Source organism: Oncorhynchus mykiss, chromosome 2 (genome assembly GCF_057628025.1).
Source record: "Oncorhynchus mykiss isolate SJ-2025 chromosome 2, ASM5762802v1, whole genome shotgun sequence".
NCBI lineage: Eukaryota > Metazoa > Chordata > Actinopteri > Salmoniformes > Salmonidae > Oncorhynchus > Oncorhynchus mykiss.
This window is the reverse complement of record NC_143023.1, coordinates 34,974,304-34,986,042: the sequence shown is the minus strand read 5'-3', so window position 1 is coordinate 34,986,042 and position 11,739 is coordinate 34,974,304. Positions and strand designations below refer to the sequence as shown.

Sequence of the window (11,739 nt, the reverse complement as noted above, 5' to 3'; positions counted from 1 at the left end):
TACTCAGAATCAACACAAATCTTCTTCATTGGCTTTAGGGTATAATTGAATAATGTATTTTTTATTCTATATTTATTATGTGAGAAATATGTTCATATTATTATGATTCAAATCTCATTCTGATACAAATTATTGTGGTGTAGCCAACATGTCAAATAAAAAAGCAAGAAAACTCACACTGTCTTGTGGAGAATAGGGTCAATGTGGTTTCAGTACTCTACACTCAATCTGTGTGGAATCATTCTATTAATGACAAATCAAAACTAAAATGTCAAAATGTTTACGTGTTTAACTTTAATTAAAAGTTATTTTCACTGTTAGTATTATGTTTAAAAAAAATAAGACAATGTACTGAATGTGTGTGTGTCTGTCTGTCCAGACAGTGAGCTCATCTTGCCATTTCTGATACAGAGAATCATGCACATCACAGGAGCTGAAAGACTCATCCTCATTGGTTATCTACTGCAAGGTGGGTCGCTGTGGGAAAGGCTGGGTCTGATGCACTGCTTTCTGGCGTCTCCCATTGCACGCTACCATTTACATTTGATAGGTTATCTGTAGCTAGGTTCCATCCAATTGGAGACACATTATCATGTGAATATTTGAAAATATGAGAATGCGATGGAAACACTATGAACTTTAGATTTTTATTTGGTACTTGAAAATGTAAGCAAACAAGTACATGTTGTGTGCACTATGTCATCATGCACTGATTTCTATCTGCAACAAGTCCATTTGGTGGAAACACCACTGGTGGGAAATTGCACATATTTTCTTTATCGGACGCATGAAAATGTGTCGCCAATTGAATGTAAACCTAGCTACTGCCCTCATTATTTATTTTTAATACGATATGACTTTACTCTCATGAAAACTGGATGGAAACATGGTTAGTGTTCTGATCCTTATTAAAAGCCCAGCGCAGTCAACATTCAGTTTTTCCTGTGTTTTGTATCGTATTTATACAACAGCTGATGAACTAACACTGTACAAATGTGATTGGTGTTATTTTCTGATAGTTGCTGGTTGAAATACAGGACCTTCTAAACAGCAGGTTTTGCGTGGGTGGAGTTTTGGCTTCGCTGGTGACATCACCAGGGGGGGTCAAGTTAATAGACCAATAACAAAGATAACAAACCTGTCTGCCAATAACTTCGTTTTAAGGTTACATATCCATTCTCTGCTCAGGTGGATTGATCCACACTGTGGTTAATGCACCATTTTGTTCCCTTCCCAACTCCAAGACAGTCCTAGCAAAATTATTGCTTGAGAAATACATTTTTTAAAAACATTTTTAAAAAACTATTACAGTAAGTTGCTTTATTGTTAGCCAGAAATAATGTCAAATTGAGATAAAAACATTTGCACTTGGTTTTTAAAGCTATAGTTAATACAATCCATGTCTACTAGCATTGCTACATCCCCCCAAAATACTAGCCAGATTATTCTGCACATCGCTAAATAACTAGCCCACATATTATTTTAGTTGAAAAGAACCTAACACCCCAGTCTAATACGTTTGTTGTGTGTATTTCAGGTGTTCTGTGCCTAGACTTTGCAGCTCTGATGCCTCAGAATATAGAGGCTCTCAGTGGATCTTGTGTGGCCATTCCCTGCTCATTTACACTGGGATCTGGATATGAGTCGTCCCTCACAGCTTCATGTAAAGGAATATGGAGGAAAGGGTGGAGAAGAGTACACGTGTTTGATTCTAGTCTCACAGGAACAGGCTTAAACACCATTCAAGGGAATCTAACTGGGAACTTGCAGCAGAAGGAATGCACCACAATCCTGAATGACTTCACATCTTATTTCAATGACTACTTTTGTTTCAGACTTGAATGTGACAATGCTCTGAAATATAATTTTCCAGGACGTGTCACAATTGATGTTAAAGGTAGAGTATCATTAGAATATGCTATTTCTGTCTTGTGTTGTGTTCACTTAAGTTGCAGGTTTGAACTTGCTGTATTTAATGCACTGTTCATGTAATACGTTTTTTTATTTTTTTATTTATCCCTCAGAGTATCCATCCAAACCCACTCTAAGTCCAGCAACAGTGGATGTGATGGAGGGGGCCTCAGTGAGTTTGGTCTGCTCTGCCGCAGCCCCCTGTCCCTCACTCCCTCCAACTCTGACATGGACCCCCACACTGAGTGACAGTGTGGAGGATTTGCAGGAGACTCCGAATCGAGTCATAACTTCTCTCCTGAACTTTACCGCTTCACATGTCCACCATGGGGAGAAGATCTCCTGCACTGCGCTGTACAAACGACAAGCTGGCAAGAGTGATAAATCATCCAAAACGTATCTGACAGTCACTGTTCTTTGTAAGTTGATTCATGCATGGTCAGTTTGATTCATGTATGGTAAGTGGTTTATTTCTATAGAATTTGACAACTTTCTGTGCACTCTCCCTCAGACTCTCCCAAGAACACCTCAGTATCAGTCAGTCCCTCTGGTTCAGTGTTAGAGGGCAGCTCTGTGACTCTGACCTGCAGCAGCAATGCCAACCCAGCAGTGGGGAGCTACACCTGGTACAGAGTTATTGGAGAACAGGTTTCAACAGTGGGGGCTAGCAGAATGCTAACTGTCCAGGTACCAGCAGATGACAGTTATTTCTACTGTGAAACCATCAATGACCATGGAGCCGAGAACTCATCTGTCCTTCAACTAGATGGAATGTGTATGTACACAATGAAACCAAATATGAACAATATTTTCAACTATGGACAGTATCATAACACACACTAAATTGACTCTTGACATACAATATCTATTGTTTCTTTCCCCCAGACCCTCCCAAGAACACCTCAGTGTCAGTCAGTCCCTCTGGTTCAGTGGTAGAGGGCAGCTCTGTGACTCTGACCTGCAACAGCAATGCCAACCCAGCAGTGAAAAACTACACCTGGTACAGAGTCAATGGGACTGAGGCTGTCACTTTAGGATCTGGAGAGAGCTTCACCTTAGACAGTAAAGCAAGTGATAGTGGGGAGTACTGCTGTGAAGCACTGCATGCCCTTGGTGCGGAAAAAGCCACAGTTGTTCAGCTGGATATTCAATGTAAGTTATATACATTATACTTTTGCAGTGGTATGATAAGGGATGTAATTGAAGGATTTTGGGCACTGGCCAGCCAGGATAGTAGACTGCAATTTTTACTAGCCTGGGTCCAAAATATTTGCCACGCAATATTTGAAAAGACAAAATGTCAGTAGCTGGCGGGCTAGTCGGGCACATTTTCTAGTAGCCCGGTCTGAAAAGTACTAGTCACGGGTTAGTGTGCTAGCTTAATTTCCATCCCATGGTATAATACAGTATAGCTCCTAGTGTAGGGCCAGAAACATAGAAGCATCAAGACGCTACCATAAGGCTACATTATTTGGCATCAACTAATGTATCGTTAAATTGTGTCAATGCATTTGGTAATCATTTACTAATGGTAAAGGAACATGTCATATTTAAGCCATCATTTTGAAATGGTACATCTAGAACCTTTCACTAATATAGTTGATTCTAATCCATAACCTTATTGTAAAGTGTTACCAAGATGCTGTGTTACCAAGATGCTAAAAACTGTCTATTGATAACTGGTTGAATATGACTCTGTGTTGAGGCACACATCCAGCTGCTGTGACCAGCCACACCTGGTGTGTAGCCAACGTCTGGGTCATGGGTTCGCGCCAGTGTCCAGACTGTCTGGTCCAATGACAGTGAGCCATTGTCCTGTTGCGTGACAACCATGAATCTTTACTGTGTGTGTGTGTCTGTGTGTGTGTGTGTGTGTGTGTGTGTGTGTGTGTGTGTGTGTGTGTGTGTGTGTCAATGGACCTCCATCACTGAAGCCTGTTGTTGAGTTTGTATGGCAGTGTGAATATGTTTATGCATGGCTGTTTGTTCTGTATTGCCATTGGCAATCTAGTCAAGATTTGTGTTTTATCTCAAATGAAGGGTTTCCGAAGACAAACCTAGAAAGCAAAATTATTATTGCCCAAATCCAGCCTCCATTTACAATCCTCCAGCGTGTTTATGTGGCCTTGTAAACACTTGGAATTACGGTCCAGAAGTGGGCCAGGTTTGATTGCCATAACTTAGCCAGATCATTGCCATGAAAAAGCTAGACCTAGCCTATCAAGTTGGATACGGCCCACTTCTGGTGTAATTCAAAGTAGTAACTGGGCCACATCTACAGTATATGCCAGCCCAAGTTTGGCCCTTATTGTGGAAAGGATCTGGCTTAGGTATGGCAACTGAATCTGGCTCACAGCTGGCTTTATTGTATAGAATTACAGACATGTAGCATGGGAAGTATGGATAGGCAGACTAACACCACTGTTGAGAAGTGTATAATACACTGTTTTCTTCCAGATCCCCCCAAGAACACCTCAGTGTCAGTCAGTCCCTCTAGCTCAGTAGCAGAGGGCAGCTCTGTGGCTCTGACCTGCAGCAGCAATGCCAACCCAGCAGTGAATAACTACACCTGGTACAGAGTTGAGGGATGGGAGAAGGACATTGTAGGGTCTGAAGAGAACCTCAACATCTTCAATGTAACCAGGCTTTCAAATGAACAGTACTACTGTGAGGCTCAGAATGTCCATGGACTGCAGAACTCTGAGGCCATCAATATCGATGTGACATGTATGTACTGTACAGTATTTATTCTACTGATTATGAATCACAATCACTCATTAATGTGAATGAACTATTAACAATAGTTGTGTCCTCCCTGTCTGTTCGGGGTAGTTGCTTCAGAGATCCAGAACACCTCTCGCTGCATCAGGATTTCAGCTACATCTCAGATCAGATGTTTCTGTGATAGCTTTGGAAACCCTGCTCCCACAGTGGTGTGGCAATTGGCTGGAGAGTCTGTCAATCACTCCACTAACACCATCATCAGGGAGGAGCCAATGGGCCGAGCCGGGCTGAGGAGCTCCCTCACCATCCGCCAATCACAGGAAGAGGAAATACCGAGTCTGGTCTGCCTCAGCTCCAACATGGATGGTTTTGACAGCTTCTCATTTAACTTAACATCAATGGAAACATATGAAGGTACAGATGGTAGACGTTTGTCCTGCTCTACAACAGAATTAGTTCCTAACAGTCCCCCCGGTCCCACTAACCATACAAGAGCTTGGAACTATAAGGGTCTATCTTTATTTTTGTCAAAATTTAGTTATTGACATAGCGTTGTTCTGTTAAATGTTCTCTATGTATATAGTAAAAATACCCCTATTCATGTTGTTCAGTTCAAAAGAATACAAGATAAAAAATGTCTGACACCATTCAAACCAATGAGGATTCGGAACTTTAAAGCCAATTATCTCAGAAACATCTTTATGCAGATAGAACCTCATAGTCCCAAGCTCTCACATCGCCAAATAAGAAGGATATTTAATACAAAGAAGGAATGGCGGTGCTTGTTTTACACCTCATTTGTTTTCTCTATGTTGTGATTGTGCAGGTTTCCACCTAATCTCTCTGTTGATCGGGGCTGGTGTGGGGGCAGGAGTGATGATGCTCCTATGTATCCCACTGCTTCTCATCTGCAAGTAAGTGACTGACACAGGGGCCAGTGCAGGTACGATCATGTAAAAGACCTTTGGATAGATTGGTCCAATGTTTGTCTGGACTGGTATTTGACGACATTATCTTAACATCTCTGTTGTTTTGCTCTCGGGCATAGGAGATCCAGGCAATCACCAAACAAACGACAGAAGGACACAGCAGAGTTCATAGTGACTGATGAGGTAAGTAACTACACTGACATTCCGACATTGCACATGTGTATGTGCTCACAGTCTTAGCAATGTGGGAAGGCATTGATATACATATTTCACCGAAGAGTGTGCATGATATTACATATCCTAGATGCCGCACACATTTCATCACTGGTATTGTTGTTGCAGTGAAAGATTGGAGGTAGCTTGGCTGGTGGAAATAAAAACGTAAATATGCAAAAAATCAACTGTGTGCATGAAGAGGAACTCAAGTCAGTTTAGGCTGCAGTGGTTCATTACTGTAATTGAGTCTTTTGAAGCCATATTGTCTGGATCTCATGTTAAACAACTAACGAACAACAAAGCCCTTTCCTATCCCGTGGTTGATTTGCTCATATGATTGTTTTGCATTGTGTTTTGTGTGGACACCAGGCAGTTACAGCTAATAGGAGTCCACACAAAAAAAAACTAAGTTAGCTTATAAACCCGTCTAATGTGATGCTTACCCCTCAGGCCCTCTTTCAGGAAGAGGACAATGTCTATGCCAATAAAGCCATGCTGGATGAGGCCCTCGGGCCCAACAGGACAGTGGACAGGGAAATTGACGACACAGACATACTCCACTACGCCAACTTGAACTTCTCCAAACTCCAGGCCAAGGTGGCCAAGCAGGGGGAGGGGGAGGGAGAGATCAGGGGAGTCGCCTCCAAACCGGCAGAGTACGCAGTGATCCGTCTGCACTCCACAGGTAGTATCGAGGGAGGGGCTGGGAAGAAGGAGGCCAATCCTGCTCTGGAGCAGGGGGATCACGCTGAAGACCATGGAGCGAAAGTCTTAGAAGAAACTCAGGCAGGGCACAAGAGTGATGGGGAGGAAGAAGTTGCAAAGGATTCTGCGCTGCCAAAGCTACAGAGCATGACTAATTCTTCCCTCAGTGTCCAGGAGTCTACAGAGGCTCCATTGGGACAATCTGAGCAGCACAACACAGCAGAAACCACTGTGGATGAGGTGACACTGCTTTCTGAGTAGAAAGATTCCTCTAATGGTGAAGAGGAGGTAAGGTATGGGAACATATGTCATGGTCAGGTCATATCTGAGACAAATTAGGGAAAACCTCAGTTAGATAGGAGGAAGAGGAGGAGAGTATAAAGGCACAGTAAGCTGCTGTATAGAGGGTGGAAAGCTTATGTGCAGATAAGCTAGTGCAAGGTTGTGAAAAATCACCCATAATGCACTGCAGAGACATCATCGTCACCTTTCAAACTGTAGAAACACTATGTCCACCTTTTTTTTAACACCAGTTATTCTACAGTGTCTGTTCATTAGTTAGATTTTCATCTCTATATATACAAGTATGTGGACACCCCTTCAAATGAGTGGATTTGGCTTAACATTAAATCCAATTAGGGAATACATTAGATTTTGTCCTGCTGATCTACACAACCAACTCCACATTTTCAAAGTGAAAGAACAATTATAAAAAATGTTTTATTTACAATTGAATAGAACATAAAAACCAAAGATGTCTTGATTGCGTATGTCTTCACACCCCAGAGATAATACTTGGTGGAAGCACCTTTGGCCGCTATTATAGCTGTGAATCAGTTTGAATAAGATTCTACGAACTTTGCACAACTCTTAGGGTAACACATACCCATTGTTTTTGTCCAAATAGCTCAAGCTCAGTAAATATGGTTTGGGAGTCATTGATGGACAGCAATATTCAAACCTTGTCACTGATTGTAAAGCAGATATGTCAGTACAATCCACAATATTTGAAAATGCAGAGGGTTTCACTCTGTGTTGTGTAGTTCTGGATTTGGCCTGTGGTTTTTAATTTAGGACAAAAAGTGCATTTATTTGCTGTGTTTTCTTGCAGCATTACTTAACAGCCTTGTAGCAAACAGAATGGATGATTTGGAGTGTTTAAAAAAAAAACACAGGCTTCCTCCTTTTTACTTTTCTATACAGGCCAGTAATGTGGAGTGAATGCAATGTTGTTGATCCTCCTGTTTGTGGCAGCAACATCGTGTTATTGGTAGGCTTGACCCCGGCAGGGATTGGGGAGTTTGTCAGGATCATAATAAATATGAAAGTAGCAAAGCCCAGATAAAACGTTAGAAACCCTCCCAGTCTTCTGAATTCCAAACACTGGGATAGAGTTGTATTTTTCAGCGAGTCAATTATACACATTTTAATCTCAAAGACAAACAAGAATGGCTTTCCAATAGCTGTTGAGTGTTTCTGAATGGCCCAGTCTCAGTCCTGACTTAAATCTGCTGGATTCAATTCAGATTCAATCTGTATCGCCGAAGTCAAATCAAATGAACATCAAATCTAGAAGCTGATTTTCAGTCTCTCAGTCGCAGCTTTGATGCACCTGTACTGTCTCCGGAAGATCCGTCTTAAAGCTTGATTGAAATTTAAAGGCAATGTTCCCGCGTTCGTGGAGACTGCATGAACGTTAAACGCGGCAAATGTCGGCTCAATCTGAAATTACATTTTTAAGTAGATCTTCTGTGATACTTCAGCGATACAGATTGAATCCAGCCCAAGGTTTGAATATTGCTGTCCATCAATGACTCCCAACCAAATTTACTGGGCTTGAGAAGTTTTGACAAAAACAATGTGTATATGTTGCCCTATGAGGTGTGCAAAGTTGTTAGAATCTAATTCAAAATTATTCACAGCCCTAATGACTGCCAAAGGTGCTTCCACCAAGAATTTACTCTAGGTTGTGAAAACATACGTAATTAAGACAGCTCCGTTAAACGTTTTTATTTATTCATTTGGAAAATGTTTTATAATTTTTCTTTCACTTTTAAAATGTTGTGTAAGTTGTGTACATCCGTAGGAAAACAATCAAATGTATTTTTTTTTAAGGCGGCAAAATGTAAAGACTGTGCAGTGGGTGTGTAGACTTTCACTAGGCTCTGTGTATGTTATCTTTATTCTGACTTTTTAACTGTGTTTTTATAGATTAGTGTCATTCCTTACATACATTTTCAATTAATTCCATTTAATCTCGCAACAGTTTTTAAGAGTGTGATATTTTTGTTTGTTTTCCCCTGAGTTGTTCCGCTTCTATGAATATGTAACTTAGTGTTACAGAAAATGTGTATTTATGAACTTACAAATTGTGTGTGATGGTTAAGAATCACTTCAACATGTTGTATTTTTGTTATTAATGTTTTTTTGTGTGTTTTTTTTTAAATGTATTTGCAATGAATACAGGTGAATATAGGTTACAAGCAGTCAGTCATTTCAGCATGAAGCAGTAATTATGTAAAGTAAGAAGACAGTAATGATGTACATTACAATGTTGAACAAATATTAAAACATGGTGTCAGTTGCATAGCATCTACACAATAGCACATCCTGAAATATGGGAAATTCCTAAACAGTGAAGCATTTCTATTTTGACAGCCAAGTAAGCACATATTGCATTGATGTAACACACAATGTTCAAACCCACTTTGAATGACGTCAATAAATTCTGTTTCCTGCCATTTTGGTCTTGACTGACTTATTATTTAAAAGTACAGTACAAGGCAACGACCGGCACATGAATGTGTTTTTATTGCTAACAATCCAGATATAAAGCACTAGTCAAAGGTTTGGACACACCTACTCATTCAAGGGGTTTACTTTATGTGTACTGTTTTCTACATGGTTGAATATCAGTGAAGACATCAAAACTATGAAATAACACATTTGGAATCATGTAGTAACCAAAAAAAAAGTGTTGAAAATATATTTTATATTCTTCAAAGTAGCCATCCTTTGCCTTGATGACAGCTTTGTACACTCTTGGAATTCTCTCAACCAGCTTCATGAGGAATGCTTTTCCAACAGTCTTGAAGGAGTTCCCACATACAGTGGGGCAAAAAGGTATTTGGTCAGCCACCAATTGTGCAAGTTCTCCCACTTAAAAAGATGAGAGAGGCCTATAATTTTCATCAGAGGTACACTTTAACTATGACAGACAAAATGAGAAACAAAATTCCATAAAATCACATTGTAAGATTTTTAATGGATTTATTTGCAAATTATGGTGGAAAATAAGTATTTGGTCACCTACAAACAAGCAATATTTCTGGCTCTCACACACCTGTAACTTCTTCTTTAAGAGGCTCCTCTGTCCTCCAAAAAATAGTAAAGAAAAACCCTTGAATGAGTAGGTGTGTCCACACTTTTGACTGGGTGTGATACAGATATTTACAAACCTTAATACTTTTTTTTGACTATGAATGAAACTTCCTCTGATATTTTAACATCAGTATACTGGGTTGTGTAGTCTTCTTCATCTGAGCTGCTGCTGTGGCTTGCCCTGCAGTGGCGAGGGTCAGAACTACAGACTGTCTGGTGTCCTGGCTTTGCTCTGAACGAGACCTCAGAGTAGCTGATCTCCACGTCATCCTCACTTCTTCCTGTCTCTGTGTCCATGTTAGGCTCGATGGTGGGCTTCGAAGCACACGCTTTCTTAATGTTCTCGTAGTCATCGCACTTATCAGTCTAAATATAGAAAGAGATTTATACAAAAAGGATCCCCAATGAAGCAGCTCAAATGTTGATATTTTGTAAACGTGGAGAATATTAACTGTCTTGGGCAGTCAGATTTCTTTGTAAATTATTCTTAGCAAATATCTTAAGGCTGTGTGAATTAATTTACCTTTTCCAAACTATCAAGTGCTAACATCAAGGTCCAGTAAAACACATGAAGTCATTTTCCATTTTCTTTGCGGTTGTGATACCCCTTCTGCTACTGCTGGACTGTCTGTACAAACGTCCTTCTAAACGTTCTCTTGCTTTTTTTCCATCAGTATTTCTCCTACTACACATTTTCTATGATGTAAGATGCACCACCAATAGAATTACATATTTTACAGGATATCTGTGTACTCTTACCTCAATATTCTGTTTCAGTAACTGTCACGGATTAATAGGAGTGGAATGTTTGAGTCAGGTGCAGAGAGCAGAGGGTTCAAGAAAACTAGGTAATTTATTCCGGCACAAACGGTCATGCCCAAACAAAGGGTGGAAAACACTGACCAACCCAAAACACAGGGTAAAATGGTCCAGAGCACAAAACCACATCCAACACTAAACGTGAACATAAAATAATCCCGCACAAACTAGAGCGGTTCTAACAAGCTTAATTAGACTAGAAAATCAAGAAAACACAAATAGGAACAGGTGCAACTAATAAGACTAAACTAACAGAAAAGGAAAAAGGGATCGGTGGCGGCTAGTAGGCCGGTGACAACGACCGCCGAGCACTGTCCGAACAGGCAGGGGAGCCAACTTCGGCGGGAGTCGTGACAGTACCTGACCCACGGCTCACGCAGCACGCCACCACCGGCCTCGAGGGCGACCTGGGGGGCGAGGTGCCGGGCGATCCAGGTGGAGGAAGTAGCTCAGAAGTGAAGGGTCCAAAATGTCCCCCACCGATACCCAGCACCTCTCCTCCGGACCGTACCCCTCCCAGTCCATGAGGTACTGTAGGCACCTCACCCGGCGTCTCGAGTCCAGAATGGCACGTACTGTGTACGCCGGGGACCCCTCGATGTCCAGAGGGTGGGACCTCAGGCACCTCACCCTCTTGCAGGGGACCAGCCACCACCGGCCTGAGGAGAGACACATGAAACTAGGAGTTAATACAATAATAAGTAGGAAGTTGTAACCTATAACACACCTCGTTTATCCTCCTCAGGAATTTAAATGGCCCCACACAAGGTGGTATGGGAGGTGGACGCGGAGATCGAGGGGGCATCACGGTTGGAGCTTGCACCCCCTCAGTGTCCAGCAGGGGCTCAGTAAGTGCCGCGGGGTGTCCGTGATAGGTTAATTCGTTGGGCCCATACTTTACCCTCCTCGGGTCATCCTGGCATCGAGAGGACAGTGCAGAGTCTTAGGGGGAGGTACTGGTTGCCCACGTTGGTGAAGGACGTGAGGTTTTATGTCTCCTCCTGCTCGGTGTGCGCTCAGAGCAAGGCTCCCTGACACCTGCCTAGAGGGAAGT

At 41.6% G+C, this 11,739-nt stretch overlaps 1 protein-coding gene across 1 annotated transcript; it reads left to right on the top strand.

The window, feature by feature from the left end:
- Positions 1-402: 402 nt before the first annotated feature.
- LOC118939553 (myelin-associated glycoprotein-like) lies at positions 403-7,039 on the top strand. The gene is made up of 10 exons (XM_090198271.1): positions 403-469; positions 1,538-1,897; positions 2,025-2,330; positions 2,423-2,686; positions 2,797-3,063; positions 4,369-4,638; positions 4,744-5,049; positions 5,462-5,548; positions 5,677-5,747; positions 6,231-7,039. The coding sequence occupies exons 1-10, from the start codon at positions 418-420 to the stop codon at positions 6,744-6,746; spliced, it is 2,499 nt and encodes an 832-aa protein (XP_090054397.1). The 5' UTR covers positions 403-417; the 3' UTR covers positions 6,747-7,039.
- The last annotated feature ends 4,700 nt before the right edge of the window (positions 7,040-11,739 follow it).

Coding starts and splice junctions, on each gene's coding strand:
- LOC118939553 (XM_090198271.1), top strand. CDS start 418: ATGCACATCACAGGAGCTGAAAGACTCATCCTCATTGGTTATCTACTG. Junction 2,331..2,422: donor TCTGACAGTCACTGTTCTTT/GTAAGTTGATTC, acceptor ACTCTCCCTCAG/ACTCTCCCAAGAACACCTCA. Junction 2,687..2,796: donor CCTTCAACTAGATGGAATGT/GTATGTACACAA, acceptor TCTTTCCCCCAG/ACCCTCCCAAGAACACCTCA.